Source organism: Opisthocomus hoazin, chromosome 7, assembly GCF_030867145.1.
Source record: "Opisthocomus hoazin isolate bOpiHoa1 chromosome 7, bOpiHoa1.hap1, whole genome shotgun sequence".
Taxonomy (NCBI): domain Eukaryota; kingdom Metazoa; phylum Chordata; class Aves; order Opisthocomiformes; family Opisthocomidae; genus Opisthocomus; species Opisthocomus hoazin.
In genome coordinates, this window is record NC_134420.1 from 49,955,701 (window position 1) to 49,973,024 (window position 17,324).

General features: G+C 43.3%; 1 protein-coding gene across 11 annotated transcripts in view; it reads left to right on the forward strand.

Moving 5' to 3' along the window:
• NRXN3 (neurexin 3) overlaps nt 1-17,324 on the forward strand; it is a 1,053,133-nt gene that overhangs the window by 283,404 nt on the left and 752,405 nt on the right. For all 11 annotated transcript variants that reach the window (XM_075425785.1, XM_075425786.1, XM_075425781.1 and 8 more), the window contains one exon: nt 4,151-4,312. In XM_075425785.1, the coding sequence (XP_075281900.1) occupies nt 4,151-4,312 (162 nt within the window). The remainder of the gene's footprint in view (nt 1-4,150; nt 4,313-17,324) is intronic.

Consider the following 17,324-nt stretch of genomic DNA (forward strand, 5'->3'; position numbering starts at 1 on the left):
AGGACAAAGATTTTTTTGTTGTTTATAAAATAAGATGTTGTGTCCTTTATTGCATCCAATATAATTTTGTGTATCCCAAATAATTTTGTATGTAAGAAATTATCTACTCTGTGTCTTTCCTGACATACATTCACCTGTAAAGTTGCAGCGTAACATGAGTCATTTGATAGTCTGATTTCCAGCTATGCTCATGTTTCTTCAGAAAAACCACACCAAAGCCAACCAAAAAAACCCTAAAAAGCATTGCCCCTGAATATAGAAGAATTATAAGGAAATCAGTAGCCTCCTTGTAATTGGTTGAAAACATGGCACTGGAGATAAATATATTTCTCTTTAAAATGAACTTGAAAAAAAAATGTAGAAATTCCAAGAATACAATCCAAAGCTAAAACAATTCCAGGTAAATGGGCTCTCAGCAGCTTCAGGATGCCATTTAGTCTTTTCCTCTGCTCCTTTTGGGGTTGGGAGAAGATGGAGGAATATTTGCATAATTTTTTGGTTGTTCCTAGAACTGGAGCAGAACCTTAAATAGCTGGACTTTTGCCCAGTACTTTTTGGAACTGTTAAATGTTTTGTAGCTAAGCTAAGAGAATATTAAGTGCTGTTTTGTTTTTTTGATCAAATGACTATCACAGCAGTTAATCTCCTTAGAGACAAACCAAGTGAACCCACAGATTCCCTTGAGTACTGATTGTTAATGTCAAAGCAAATCTCCTTGTTTATTTATCTTATTATTTCAGTCAAAACGAAGCCTTCTTCCTGCCTTGTGAGAAATCTTTACTAGAAATAGGATCATGGCTGTGTTTTACCAGGGCTTTCAGAGCATGTCTGGGGCAGTGTGGTCTGGTGGGAGGGGGAGGAGCGGAGGAGGCTGAAGGTCAGACTTCCTATGTCTATCTTCAAGTCTGCTGCTGACCTTCTGTGTCATTTTTAGCATGCTCTTCCCCTCTGTCCCATACTCCCAAGTCCCTTGTTTGTAAAAGTGGATTTACTAACACAAGATACCACTGAGAGTGAGTCTTCCTTGATGAACAATTCAGGAGTTTGTGCTTGTTATACCCAAGTACAGAATATTATTATTTCATTCCCATAGACAAATAAAATAAACTTGGGACATTATATTCAATGCCATGATTTTTTCACAAACTGAATTCCTTAGTCAGTGCACAACTTGCTGAACTTCTCAAGCAGATAGTTTTCACATGAGGCAGCATAGATCTTGCTTGTGTAATTTAGGATAGTTCTTGCCAACTTCAGTCACACTGGAACAAGGACTTGGAGCCTCCATGGGCTGCATTTCCTTGTTAACGCTGAAGCTAGTCACCGTGCAAAATCTGCTGTAAAGATTTTTGAGTTCCCTAGCTGCTAAAAGCAAGCCAGAAACAATGTATAGATTCAAACAGCTGGCGTCTGTATGCCTTGGGGGAGGGATTAACAAAACAACTGCAAAGTTCTGCTTAACCCAACTAAGTGAACTGACTGGTGAATTCTCCTAGCTCCTCTGCAATACAGATGCAGTATAACAGGAAGGACGCTAAATATTGTCAATCTTCTGTCTTCAACCTTGACACAAGCAATACACTTCTTCCTACGCAGTTCCTGGACACATTTCTTCTACAGTAGGAAAGATTCAGCTCCTAAACTTCTGGATGACAGAAATGAGCTACAGGCAAACAGCTAAGCACGGGTATTTTTGTGTGCTTCTCCTAAAAGACACAAACTCACCTGCTGTAAAGAAACCTGCAGACTGGGAAACTTGGAAGGAAGACTCAGAGTCTTGGACACATCTTCATCTGAATCTCCTTCAGTCAAAGGAAATATTGGCCTGCTTATGATATTCTGCAGCGCTTGTTGAGGGTAGTGAGGCTTGGAAGAGGAGCAGGAATGTAGGTGGGTGGTGGTGGGAGGAAGATGGAGCCGTGGCTGGGCTTGTGCTGAAGGGGTGAACTGTGTACTGTGCATGTACATCTCTGAGGGCAAGGTTCTTGTTTAAGGGAAGCACATTGATGAGTGCTGGAAGAGTAAGTATTGCACTGTTTCAACTTTGTGTCTGTCCTGGATAATGTATATGAGGGTTGAAGGTAATGACTAATACCAGGGTGGGAAGACTAGGCGGCACCCTTCTTCTTTACAGTTTAGATGGCATGGTTCCCCATAGAGTCCTGGTCATATTGTCCTCTTTCTCACTTTGTGTGTCTCAGGTGCCCCACGCCTTTTTTTGAAAGACTAACACTAGACCATTCATGCAATGTGTCATTTTTACTAACCAACTAATGTACTAACACCCTAACGACTCATCTTTGCTTTTAGTTATTTTAATTAACAATCGTTCTGTTCACGATTTTTTAATTTCCTTTCTTCCCCCTTTTCCGCAAAGCACTCAGGCATTGGACACGCTATGGTAAACAAACTACATTGTCTGGTAGATATCATTCTTATTGTCTCTTTTTTTGGGTTTGCCGTGTGTTACCTGCCTTTTCCTTCCCCTACCCCCTCTTTTTCCCCCCTCCTTTATACTTACTTCTTCCTTTAATTTTATTTTAATTTAATGGAAAACACTTTTTCCCCCCTCTGCTTTTTTTTTTTTTTTTTGTTCTTTTTTAATGGAAAAAATGAGCAACAAAAGCAACTAACACAACTCTTCTGGAAATGGGGTTTGGACATTTCTTTCACTGGTTTCTTCACCTCCCTCTTTAGATTTTCTTTTCCATTCCAGTGATAAATTGTTGAGGTTTTTGTCCTTTGCTTTTGAGTTTGGCTTTCTTTGTTTTCTTTGGTTTTGAATTTACTTTTTTTTCCCCTTTTGCTTTTTGTTTTTTACTCTGAAGGTTTTTAGATCAGAACCATTGCAGGGCCTCTAGTCTGTGGTGGTGAAGGCTCTCTTTTTCTCTCACCCTTTTGTTGTGGCAACGGCTATTACAGGCAAACTGGCCGGAGTTGTCGTCCTTTCTCCTGAGTTTCCCCCACTTCCCTCCCTCCTCTTTCTTTCCTCTTCCTCCCTCTTGCTCTTTCTCTCACTTTCTCTCTCTGACCTCTACCTGCCATGGCCGACAGGAGCTCAGCCGGTTGTTTGTTTCAGTACACACTCTGCATGGCATGTCCACGTCTGGTGACTCGCCCATCTCCTCCTGGCCTCAATCTATTTTCCTCCATCTTCCCTTCAAACCACTAACAACGTCTAAGCAAAACACATCGAATTCATTTGCTCTTCTCCCTCCCTCTTCTTCCGTCCCCCTTCACCCTCCATGTGTTTGGGGTTAGACGTTTTGGGGATGTTTCTGTTTGGTTTTGAGGTTTTTTTATTATTTTGGGGTTTGTTTGGTATTTTTATTTTTGATTGCATGCAAGTGTGAAATAGTTTTCTCTCTCTCTTCTCCCTCTCTGTCTTCTCTCTTTTTTTCCTGTCATCTTTCTGAGCTCCAGATATATATTGGCATGACATGTCAAAGTGCAGTGTGTGCACGCTTTGTGTTTTCTTTCTTTCTTTCTTATCTCTGCTTCTCTCATACTTGTTGGTGTGTGGTTGATTTATTTTGATTTTTTTTTTTTGTTTTGATTTATTTCCTATTTATATTTTGGTTATGAGTTAGTTTGTATTTTTTTTTCGGTGGTGGGTGTGTGTTTCTCTAGGTACATGGCATGCACATCCATAATGTATTGAAAGTGAGATCCCTCCCCCCCTGTCCCCGAATGCATGATTGTCAGTGTGCTGTGAGCAAAAGAAACATAAAAAATAAAAAATACCAACCTCGTCTTCATTAGTGTGTTTTTTTTTTTACTAACAACCATAACTAACTGTAATCATTAAAATAAATACTAATTAATCATAAAATCAGCTGATATGAGAAATCTCTTTCAAGGACAGTTCCATTTTCTGGCCTGAATAGATGGAAAGCATCTTGATGGGTAGACTGCCAGGTCAGCCTGACACTGCTGATAGACCAGAAAGGGCAGAACCAGATGCTGGAGCATTTCTCTTATGGGTGAAGCAGACCAGAAAATGGAGCTTGGCTGAACTAAAAAATACATACCAAATCTCAACAAAATCCTGAATAAAACTGACATAAAAATATAGGGGAGGTAACTTGTTCTGTTCAGGATTGTAAGGTCATTGCTGGGATTTTCTTTGTCCGTTGTGTCCCTTGAACAGGTGACAATCTCTGTGGATGGCATCCTTACCACCACGGGCTACACGCAGGAGGACTACACCATGCTGGGATCGGATGACTTCTTTTACGTGGGAGGGAGCCCCAGTACTGCTGACTTACCTGGCTCTCCAGTAAGCAACAACTTTATGGGCTGCCTTAAAGAGGTAATTATTTAAAATTAATTCTTGTTTCTGTGCTTCCGGTTTCTTGAAGTCATCACTCTTTCCTGCCTTTCATTACACGCTCAATGTCTTTCCCTAATGCTGAATTATACACTGATAGTGCAGCAGCTCTGTAAGGATAAACTCGTCATTCAGCTGGACAGAAGACATCGGCTGCAAAACTCATGAGCTTATGATCAGAATCAGACTTTTTGTGCTTGAATTACAGAAGAAATACCTATGGTATTGTGAGAGGTGTTTTCTGTAAGCTGATAACTATTTGGAAGAAAGCATTACAATCTTCTAGACATGGAGGCAATAACCATTAAAAAAAGATAAATGGCCTTTGATTACTAAGCAATGTTTTTGGGTGAAAAAAAAGATAATTCAAAGCTTATTTAGGACATTTTTTTAAGGTCCTGGATTTCACTTGGGAATATAGTTGCCAATTTTCCAGGAAAATACAGAGTTAGAATAAAATGGAACAATAAAAGTTGAAGGTAGCGTAAAACATGCACGTAAATTATGTTAGGAGAATGCAGTGTGAGGATATAATGGAGATGTGGCAATAATGTGATGTGTGGACTTGAAGTGTATTGTGTTGGTAAGTCCAGGCAGCAGTATTGCTGCATTGGTCAGGAATAGCTAGCTGGCCTCCCAAACCAAGTTGTCTCATGCTGACTGGCTGCCCGTGCATGTAATTAATCCACAACTTTGAGAAAATCCACACGGGGGTAATACAGATTGGACTGCCTGGCTAGCAGCAAGGACCAGAATAGTGTTCCTTGGGGGCGGGGGAGAGGGTGGCAGAGATGAAGCCTCTGCCCAAATCTGAAACCTAGTGCAGCTGTTGTTTGGGTGTTATCCCCTGCATTAAGCTTTTGTCTTCTTTCTTATCGCTTCTAACAGAATTTATGATTACTGTGATTAATCGTGATACAGGTATTGACATCTGCAAAATGTGTGAAAAAATCTTGCTGAAAAGCAAGCTTAAGTTTTCTGTCAGTCAGTTTCCTAGCTAGAATCCTGGAACAAGAGTTTCTTGCAAGAGTTTTCTCCCTAATGTTGTTATTCTATACAAATATTGTGTTTCGCAGGGTGTGGCTGGGTGGGTCTAATTTATATTCGGCCTGGAGGGTTGTCATAATATCCTCTTTGAATGTTTAATGTCAGGAGGAAGGCGAGGCTGAGTTTTCATACGGGAGTCAAGGAAACAGCGATGCTGGGCTAGATGTTGCTCTGTGGCTGTAAGCCCCTAACAAGTTACCATCCTGCTGACGCTTGACTCGTGGTGTCAGGGCTTGTATGTTCTGTGTCAGTCCTTCGATGCAAGCGATGGCTGTCAGAGTCCTGCCTGACCTCTGGGTTGGTCAAGGGAGTGCACATATACTAGAAAAGAGCATGTGATCATCTTCCATAAGAAATGAAACTGCCCTGCTGAATACAAACTGTCATACAGAGATCAAGTCCTTCTGTTTTCATCTATAGAGCCTTGGGCCTGACTTTCATGGGCGCTGAGCACTCCAGTTTGATTGAAATCAAGAGGAGATACAGCTTCTTAGTGTCTCTTTAAATCAGGATCTTAATTTTATTTATTGATGCTATGAACATAATACTTAGCAGAGGCCATTTTTATGTGTGCTTTAAGTCAAGCCAATGGAGCAGAGAAAGCAGAGACAAGAAAATCTTCAGCAGCTTTAATATTTATATAATCATTTGTATTCTATTAGCTTGCACAATGTGCTAAGAGCTGCTTACATAGCCATCCCAGGCTCATAATGCTCTGTGAGAAGAAAAACCCAAGCAACCACTTAAGAACAAGAAGAGGAGGAAGAAAACAGATAATCATAATGTGCTTTGTAATCTTCACTTGACTAGGCAGTGACAGGAGATGTGTATGAGCAGCTGTCTCGACTTAAAGGCAGGCTGGTGCTGGCTGGGTTTGAGCTGTAGGCTACCTAATAGCCACCTGCTCTTAGCAGTGGCCCAGTAATGCTTTCAGCTGCTGAGAAAACGTGCTCAAAATGTGCCTTTCCTGGCCTATGAGGACGAATCCAGTATAGGCTATTCACTAAAGAGAAGTGTATTTCGTGGATGTCAGGGGAGGCACCTGGAAATGAGGTGACTGGAGAGATGTAATATTTCAAAAGGAAAGCCATGTTCCTAATTAGCACTTTGCACATCCATTCCGTCATTCCTCCAGACACCTTAGGCCGCAGTGTGAGTTACCGCAGATATCGCTAGGAGATGTAAGGAAGCTGGCTGTTGTGCTTTTACTCAGTTCTGGTTTTGGCAAGTGGAGGTAATGGGGAAACTGTGATTAATGGAGAAGGACTGTCACAATCCTGACAAAATCCAGAAGTGCTGCCGTAACAGTGACAGCTGCACCGAGCAGGGTCTGACCAGAATAGACGGCCTGTATGGGCTGAGAAGGGTTCTCACTGCATATGCAGTGAGTTATTCTCGGACATCAAAGCAGGCAGCGCTTTCATTGAGTGGAGCTTTGGATGAGTTGAGCAGAAAATAGTTTGCCTAGTGAATTTCCTCCCAGGGTTGGTTTCCTCTTCTTTGCTAGGGATGAAAGCACTGATGGCAAAGGTAGCAGGATCAGCCTGAGATCCATCTGGAGTCAGGGGATGGTTCTTTTGAGTGCTTACTTCTGAAGTGCCAGGGTGTATCTGTGCAGTGCAATACCATGTGGTATGAAAGAAACCTGAGCTGGCCCAAGAAGGCTGGAATGCCTGTGGGGATCAGCCTGATCCCCTGGGGCAGCCAGCTTTGACCCTTGAACAGGAACTGGGTTAGTGCGGGGCTTGGGAGCCTGTAATGTTTCTGGTTCCAGGCTACAGGGAACTTTACTTGGCTCTCTGCATAGCATGTCACTGTATTTCATAAATCAATCTCTATAGGTTATGTTTTAAAACTTTTTCTCTGTAGCCAAGAAGGGTACATAGTCTCTCATCGGCCACTACCAGAGGAGCTTGAGCTTTTAATAAAAAAGTTCTGATCTAAGAAAGTTAGGCAAAGGGGTAGGATAGACCGTAATAGCAAATACTGTTCTTTTCAGTTTATGCTTTCTGGCAGAGCCATGCTCATTTTTCCTGCTGAAGTCCTAGCTATGTATTTGGCTGTTCCTAGAGACATAGCATATCCCAAGTGGATTGCACTGTTATTTGTAACGATGAAGAACATCCTGCCAAACCCTGTACTGGTCTCTTGAAGATGTTAAAGCAGAATGGTCTATTTGTACTCCTCTATTCGTTGAAGTCTTCCTCTAGGGATGTCTCAGTTTCCTAGAAAGGCAAAGGGATTGACCCCCTCCAATCTCTCTTATTTCATCTGGACTGTGTCAGCCTCACACTACAGCAATGAAACTGCTCAAATGGGAGCCAAGGGGGCTGCTCGAGTGGAGCATTGCCTTCCCACTTCTTCTGAGATTATGTGCAGGTGCTGCAGTGCAGAGGGGCAGTGTGCCTGATGACCCTCTCTGCCCCTTTGCAGCTGGGAAGGGCTTCTCCACCCAGCTGGGGCTGGTGGCAGGAGGAGGGGCAGCTCTGGCAGGGGAGGCATTTTATGTGGTCAGAGGCTAAGCCTTCATTAGGAGGAACTGGAGTGTGTTCCTGGCATGGAACTAAGGGTCTCAGGGCTCCTCTGCTGCAGTATCTAAATAAGCTGTGGTGAAGGTAGCTGTGTTTTCTTTGAATTGTCTGAGCTATTGTTTCCTTCTTTCACCACAGAAGAGATCCTCCTGCCTCTTCTTTTGCTTGTGGCTACAGGTTCTGACTGAAGAGCAGCAGTAATATACCTCAATTGTAAATCCAGGTGCTGAATGTGTAGTTCACATTGGTTTTTTCCCCTCCATTTTCATCAGAATTAAAGATGTCCAAATGTCTGGTAACACTGGTTTTGTTTTACATTTCTTCGTAGCCATCCTTGCAGTGTTGCTGTATACCTGACAATATGATGAGGGAGGAAGACTGGAAAATAGAAGTAACTATTTCCATGAAAATTTTAAAAGGCAGAATATGCAAATAGGGCAGTACACAGACGTCAAACATGAACACTACATAAAATCTAAGGCTTTCTGGACCTTCAGTCTTCAGAGCACAGAATCACAGAATGTTCGGGGTTGGGAGGGACCTCTGTGGGTCATCTAGTCCAACCCCCCTGCCGAAGCTGGGTCACCTACAGCAGGCTACATAGAACCTTGTCCAGGCAGGTCTTGAATATCTCCAGAGAAGGAGACTCCACAACCTCCCTGGGCAGCCTGTTCCAGTGCTCCGTCACCCTCAGAGGGAAGAAGTTCTTCCTCATGTTCAGTTGGAACTTCCTGTGCTTCATTTTGTGCCCATTGCCCCTTGTTCTGTCGCTGGTCACCACTGAAAAGAGCTTGGCCCCATCCTCCTGACACCCACCCTTGAGATATTTATAAGCATTTGTAAGATCCCCTCTTAGCCTTCTCTTCTTCAGGCTAAACGAGCCCAGCTCCCTCAGCCTCTCCTCGTAGGAGAGATGTTCCAGTCCCCTCACTATCCTTGTAGCCCTCCGCTGGACTCTCTTCAGTAGCTCCTCATCTTTCTTGAGGTGGGGAGCCCAGAACTGGACAGAGTACTCCAGATGGGGCCTCACTAGGGCAGAGTAGAGGCGAAGGAGAACCTCTCTCGACCTACTGACAACACTCCTCTTAATGCATCGCAGGATCCCGTTGGCCTTCTTGGCAACCAGGGCACACTGCTGGCTCGTGGTCAACTTGTCGTCCACCAGCACACCCAGGTTGCTTCTTTTTCAGTGCTGTCAAAAAGCCCAGAGATAGATGGGCAAGGTGCTTCAGCTTTCAGCTGCTCAGTTCGGAGAGCCTCTTGCTCACCTTGGTTTCATGTCATGCCCCACACTCATATCAGAAAGCGCAAGGTATTATTAACTATGTACCACAGGGCCTTGTAGAATTCATGCCCAAGCATCCCACATGTGTTGGCAGTCAGCAGGGCAGCCTGGGAACTGTTCTGGTGCCCAAATAAACAACAACTTCTGACTCTGAGCTACTATAGAAATACCGAATACAAACCAGCCCAGGAACTAAGTTTATAAGCATTACTTGATGAGAAAAGAGTCATCTTCCTCTCCCTGTCCACTGGTCTATGCAGGATTCTCTCAGTACCTTGCCCTGTATCACCTTGCTCTCAATTTCGAAGTGTCTCTATTCCCACCTCCAAATTAAACCTTTCCAGAAATATGTTTTTTCTTATTCCCTTCATGAATTTCAGCAGGAGCTGCTCAAAATGTCAGCTAATGCCTCCGTTGTTGTGTCTCCCAAGCCACTGTTGTTATGCCTCTACAACAAGGGCACTCCAAAACATGACGAAGGCCTTGTACTGGATGCTCTGCAGATGCACAAAGAAAATGCACAGACATTCTTGAGTCTCAATACACACAGTCCAGAGCTGCAGCACTAGGCAGATCCACCACTGCAGCAGTAATGCAATTCGAAATCTAAGAATGAGGAGCAACCAAAAATTTTACAGGTCTCTGGATCTGGAAGTTTAGGAATCAGGGTTGTCATCACCAGGACAATTTGGGATGCTCTGGCAGAGAACAGTAATGGGAGACCAAGATTAAGAACAAGACATATTCTGAGGAGAGAAATCATATTCAGCCTTTGGCTGTGCTTTGTCTGCTTCTACGCAGTATCACTAGCCCCTCCCTTTCTTTTTCAAATATTAAATTCACTGAGTAATACAGACAGGAAACAGACTGGTCCAAAGACAATAAAACAGCTGGAGCAGCAGTGTTGGACCAACATGTGTGGGCAATTAATGCCATTCCTGTGGTAACTTCCTCTTCCACAGTGCATCAGTGAAATTCCTCACACTGTTGCTTCCTGACTCGCCATGGCCTCTTATGCATTCTTGGGGCTCTGTTAAATTGCTGCTCTGGAAGGGGATCTCAGGCACCCAAATGCTTTTGGGCTATCCGGTCTCCCTGTTAGGGAGGGCCTCTTAAAACTACAACTTCCTCCGTCTGCCCTCTTCACATTCGGGCTGTTTTTCTCTGCCTCTGTGTTTCAGGCCTTCTATCTGCACCTTCAGCCTCCTCCCCAGTGTGACGCTCCAACCAGAAAAAATCATCCCCAAACAGAAATCACATCATCATTATATATGCAAATAGCCCTGAAAAAGACCTGGCTTAGAGATAGCATCCAAGATGTACATACAGCAACTGGGCACACTCATGAACCATTTGGAAATCTGGCTCCTAGCAGTTAAATTGCAGACAGAAATGATCTGAGCTTTCACAGCTCTCTCCCATCATGGCCAGATGGTGCCTGACCCCTGCATTAATTTCTGCCATATTCTGCCCATATGCAAACCTCACTGTTTCCATCAAGCTGTTAGTACCAATCAACATTTTTCAGAATTAAGATTTTAATAAAGCATTGACAGAAAAATGTGAAGATTTCATAAATTCTCTCATGCAAATCTATTCTCTAGGGACCACCTTAGGCTCTTGTAAAGCACCTCCATCTGTACTATATAAGTACTGCTCCAAGTAATCAAAACTGAATGGCTGGCTCCCTAGTAGACCCTAGGAAATAGTCTGAGACTCTCCCTTCCCTAGCGATCAGGGACTGAAATCCAGTTTTCCCTCTTTGCCTACACAGCTAAATCTCCCACTCAGCCACGCTCCATCTCCGTCCCTGATTATTGGAACCTCATCCCCGAGACTCTCCAGTACATGCAAAACGTAGCTGTTTGTCATTACCTTTCTTGTCCTACCTCCTTTTGGCCTTATAGGTGTCTCTAAAAACTATTAATGGATCCTTTTCCCTTTCCGCATTCAGGCAGTGCTTCTCCCTCTTTATCCATTCACTGAATCTTAAAGTACTATCATTCCTTCTTTGACACCCTCTGAAAAAAAGAGAAAAACACAAAACATTTCTGCTGTTTAGCCTCAAATGTGCTTCTGGGCTCCTCCTTGCCCATCTCTATATCTGGTTTCCTCCACGATAGGAAATACACCAGCCTTCCTTCAGAGTACCTCCAGAACAATTTATCTTTCTTTCCCGGTGCTTTTGCCGCCTCGCCACTGCAGTTTTGCCACTTCAGAAAGGGTCCCTTGGCATAAGCTTCTGCTCCAGAGCCCTTCGCCGTCACCTGATGAAATTCAACGTGGACTAGTGCAAGGTCCTGCATCTGGGGAGGAGCAACCCTATGCACCAGTACAGGCTTGGGGCAGACCTGCTGGAGAGCAGCTCTGTGGAGAGGGACCTGGGAGTGCTGGTGGATTGACAAGTTGACCATGAGCCAGCAGTGTGCCCTGACTGCCAAGAAGGCCAATGGCATCCTGGGGTGCATCAAGAGGAGTGTGGCCAGCAGGTCGAGGGAGGTTCTCCTTCGCCTCTACTCTGCCCTAGTGAGGCCCCATCTGGAGTACTGTGTCCAGTTCTGGGCTCCCCAGTTCAAGAAAGATGAAGAGCTACTAGAGAGAGTCCAGTGGAGGGTTGCGAGGATGGTGAGGGGACTGGAGCATCTCTCCTTGTGAGGAAATGCTGAGGGAGCTGGGCTTGTTTAGCCTGAAGAAGAGAAGGCTGTGAGGGGACCTAATAAATGCTTATAAATATCTCAAGGGTGGGTGTCAGGAGGATGGGGCCAGACTCTTTTCAGTGGTGCCCAGCGACAGAACAAGGGGCAATGGGCACAAAATGAAGCACAGGAAGTTCCGTCTGAACATGAGGAAGAAATTCTTCACTCTGAGGGTGACGGAGCACTGGAACAGGCTGCCCAGGGAGGTTGTGGAGTCTCCTTCTCTGGAGATATTCAAGACCTGCCTGGACAAGGTTCTATGCAGCCTGCTGTAGGTGACCCAGCTTCAGCAGGGGGTTTGAACTAGATGACCCACAGAGGTCCCTTCCAACCCCTACCATTCTGTGATTCTGTGATTTTGAGGAGGAATGTTTTTAAACAAACGTTTTTATCTTACTAGAGGAACTTCTGTTGCCCTGCCAGACCTCTGCTGTGCTGCCAGAAAGGAGTGGCATTGTGCGTGCCTTGCTTTGCTTGTCTGTATCTTTACACGTGCAGACTGTCCTATAACCATAAAAGAATGGATCATGCCAGCCTCTTTTCTCAGGAACTACTACTCAGTACTGCTGGAGTGAGATTTACCATGCACATGAGTGTAGGAGAGAATCTATAATACTACTTACGTCAAACTAGGCATGTCAGTCTTCTGTGGCTCATGGCCCCAACACTAACATTTAGCAAAGTGATGAATGTCAGTCTCTCTGGAGAAGGTACGTGATTTGGTTGATTTTGCTAGGGGCTTTTCTAGGGAATCATTTAGCAAGGATGGGAGAAGAGAGGAATATTTGTTCTGTAAACCAAAGGCAAGGCAGTAATTCCAAGATGGAATATGCCCGTACTGAGAGCCAGGGAGCAAAGAAGAGACAGGGCGCAGGCTTCTATGCAGTGTCTGTAAGTCATGGGAGATGAGAGGTCAGAGGTGAATGTTTGTGATACAGGCGCAGCATGCAGAGAAGAAAGCATCCTGTTGTGCAGTAACACAATGTGAACATTTTAAGATTAATTCATCTGAACGAGTTTAGGTGTAGAAGAACAAACTACCTAGCCGTCCCTGTAGTCTCTGAGTTTGTTTCTATTTAATACTCTTTTGACTGAATTCCCTGAACTTTCCCCACTTCCTAATCACCATAAAAGTAGAATATCTCAGACTGAGAGCTCCCAGGAGAAACTCAGATCACAATGTCCCAGTCAGTTTGACATGACAAATGAATATCGCTGATTTTGGAGTGTATTTGCGTAGTGTCTCATGTTCTTTTTTTATATTTTGATTCTTATGAGTGAGAAGGATCTTGCACAGAAAATCTAATGGTACAGTGTTTAATGCACTGTGACCTTGTATTTAGTAAATACACGTACTAAAAGTGTAATTCACAATGATGAATAGTATTAGCTCATAAGACCCTTTGAAGAGTTTGGTTCACTTTTTCAATACAACCTCAGAGATTTTGTCTTCTTTCAAACCGTCAGCTGAAATACGGTACCAAAGAGAGTATATGTCATTATCTTCTTCCTTCAAATGCTGCAACTGAGACACAGATGTGACATGACTCAGTCAACTTCATGCAGCCTGCCACTGGTAGAGCAATAGACAAGAGGGACATCCTACCTATTGCTCCATCTCTTTTTTGTTGCTCTTCCTCCTAGCAGGGAGAGGCTATGTTTTCAGTACAGTGTAAGAGTCACAACTGATTGATGTTCTCACTGGAGAATATTAGGTGTTCCTGGATTTACTGCAACCTTGTTTCTCTGGGAAATTTTCTTCTTTACCAGTAACATTTACCAATTTTTTTCTTATTTTGTTCTTGATATCTTTATATGTTCCTGTCAAGCTGACAAGGGAATGAGTGTAAAAAACCAAACCATGGAAGACTGCACAGGGCATATATAGGTTATGTCAAAAGTGTGTCTTAGTTTGCCAGCTAAACTGTTGCAGATGGCTATGAAATGCCCCCCTACTTTCTCTTAGGAGTCATTTCAGGTGAGGAGATGAAGGAAATATCCAGAACAGACCTTATTCCCAACCACTCTCAGCTGAGTTTGAGGCTGGGGACTGATCAAATGAAGATCAGTCCTGAACAAACAGTTGGTGTTGCAGCTTATTTTTGAATGTGAGCAAGGTCTGATGGGTATTTTTCCGCTGCTTCATGCTGTTACGGTTGGATTTCAGTCCAAGATACTAGGAATTGTGTCATAAGTGCAGTGTATCTTAGGAGATTTCTTCCATGTCTGACCTGAATGGGAAATGATCTTCCAGTTATGGATCCAGTTAAAAGTTGAACTTCTACTGGATTTGGGGAGACTCTTCAATAAAGCACATGCTGCTCTGCATGTTCCAGAGGTTAATATTTCACTTTCTCCTGTTCTCAAGATTTTTAGTAAGAATTAATGGCGTGTCCCACAGGAACTAAAATCAGTAGTCTTGTCAGGTGTATTAGTGTGCTGCCAGTGCTACAGCTTTGCTTTAGCTAGGGAGTTACTCAAAGCCTCTTTTGCTTACATAGCTTAGCGCTGGCCTACGCTACAGAAGAAAGGTTTCTGCAGGCATTATTGCCTTCCCTCATGCATGACACAGAAAAGGACTTTGTCAGCTTGACTTATTTGCATCCATAGCAAGAGTTTTTCTGGCATAATGATATTGGATTGAGGGTTTGTTGCAAAATAACATAAACTAACCTCAGTTATTGATCAATCTCTTCCACTGAATATTTTTGACCACTTAGAAAGTGGAAGAGTAAAATACTCATGACATGTCCGTAGAAAGTTTACTCATAGCTTGCCCATATATCTGTGGAAAGTATTCCTGTTAAGCAGGAAAACAGTTTGTAATTACCTCATTAAATTAGTCCTTAGTGAAGAAATCTGAGTATGAAAATGAAGTGCTAGAATTACTTTTTAATTAGTAAAAGATAGGAGATGAAGTTCTGTGATTCTGAGGTGGGGGAGATGTTATTTTATCATCTCTGTACTTAAACAATCACTGGGCTCCTGAATTTCTTTTTTTAATAAAATTCATGTAGCAGAAGCTCTAGAATCCTACAGCTATAGTGAACCTAGAAGTACAAACTGTTTGGTTGGTTTTTTTTATAGCTCTGTCCACAAACTAAACAAATACAGGTTCTAGTTAAGATCTCATTTATTACAATATAGTGTTTTATTCTCTGGAACTCTTACCAATAGGCGGACAGTAGCTTGCAGGTGTTCTAGATCAGCCCCAGTGCACACATTTTGTTGGTGGATTAATTTAAATGATAATTCACATATCAGCAGTTCAGTGGCATTGAACTCCTAAAGTTAATGCAGTCTTGGAAAGTTTACATGAGTAGTTAATGTCTAAAGTCTGATCAATAAAGTATGTATGTAGATTGAGCATACGTTTTAAAGCAAGCATTGATGAGCATATGTAGATACTGAAACTTTACAGGAGGTGTAAGAGGCATCTTTTTGCAGGGCTGTTTGAACTATATACAGCCACCATGCTCATAAGCTAAAGAGAATCCACGGACCTAGAACAAAGTGTGGTCTGACCCAGTCTAACTCTCTTCTGCTGCCACTGGAACAGTCACCTAGGGAGAAAACCAGCAGCAGAGGTTGGTGTTGCCACTGGGCAGTGTAACCAGCAGCGCCAGTAACCGAGCACCGCACTGAATCCTGACTGAGCCACCTGCCCGTGACCCAGTCCTGGTGCTACGGCCATCTGTGCTTGCTTTGCGGCAGGAGCCTTGGGAGCGGGCTTTTCTTTCCTGCATAATGAACCTGACTCCTGCTGAGTTTCTGTACCTGCAAGGAACATGCCATGTGCTGTTGTTGAGAAAATGAGTGTGTTTACAAGTGTAGAATTATATTCATATAGGTAAATTCAGAAAATTTAATGGGAATTGGAGCAATATAGCCTGTGCTTTGAGCATATAATAAAGGTAATTAGTAACCCAGGCCCTAAAGAAAGAGATATTAAAAGCAACATTCCTTGCACACATGTGATCTAATCCATCTCCTTTCAGGAATGAGCAAACTAAGACAGGATACAGAGTACTGATGGACAAGCATAACTGAGTCCAAAGTCATCAGCAGAGCAGTGGTGATACTCACGGAGGCTACCGTGGTAAAGATTTCTGGCTGCTGTTTTCATATTCCTTTAGCCAAATGCAGTCCCATCCTAATGGATGCTGTGATCTCAACTTCGACTGTATAAAGCCTAATGTTCCCAGCTTATGATGAAAGTAAATGAGCTTCTTTTGCTTTTTGCGGCTTTGTATTTCACTGAGCTTAGTAAGCGCTTGGTTTGGGTGAATATTGAGAAGAAATTGGTCACTCCTTATGTTGCATTAAAGAGACTGCTAAGGATCAATCTTATGCTGTCAGATAGAAATAAAGACAAGAGTAGTTTTGGAGAGTCGGGACCTGCTGTATGCTGATATTAATAAAATTATAGGAGAGAGAGAAGTTGCAACACTGCTGTTCATGCACGTGTATAGAAGAGAGGCACTTTCAGCCTAGGAGCGAGTGGGATGCTCATCACCGAGGAAGGTAAAGAGAGAATGTACTTCCTTTTTCAGTCTGTAGGATTTGAAAGTCTTGCAGGCAGAGAGTTAATAACATGCAGCATGCAGGGCTTAAGGTATTCTCGAGTGCTATGATATGCCCTCTGACTCTTGATGCAGCTGTAATAATGATGAGAGAAGCACTTTTCTTTCTCTGTTGAGTACCTGCTGTAAGCTCAAGAATTAAAAGGACTGCTCCCTACATAACTGTGTCCCCCAACACACTTTCTTTTAATGAAACCAGTTATGCTTCTTTTAAAAATATTTGCTACCTTTACCAGCAGGAACAGGAACCACTGGGTTTGAGGCTAGAACTTCTTCTGTTAACCCCATTTCAGTCTGACTTTGGGACTGATAATGAGTCCTCAGCCTTCTTGGTAATTTTGTTTTTCTTCTGTTAGCCTTTTAATTTTATTGCGATCTTCAAATATGGGGGTGCCCAGCAGCAGATATTATACTCTGGCTGTGCTTTCAGGTAGGTAGTGCTTGTCCAGTCATGGTGTGCGAGGGATGGATCTAGATTTTTAGAGCTTTAATTAGAGGGGTTTTTTGGCTATAGTGGCTTATTTCCCCACTTGACAAGTGTCATCTCTTTGGGAGCAGCAGTCACTATGTAAATCTTCTTGCCTGACCCTGAAAGCTAGACCATTGCTGTGAAGTGCACGTGTGCGTGCACTTATGTATTGTGAGCGATGGGGAAAGACTGAGCTGCTGCTACCCACCACAAAAAGCCAGGCTGCTGCAGCTGCCAACAAGGGAGGCAAGAAAGGATGATGAGGTTTGAATGTTGAGCGGGTGGGCTGGACAGCTCCTCCCAGGTCCACCACTCCTCTGTAGCAGGGAGCCAGCTAGCTGTCAACTGTGAGTAGGAGAAGAGGAGGCAGGCAACTGATGGGC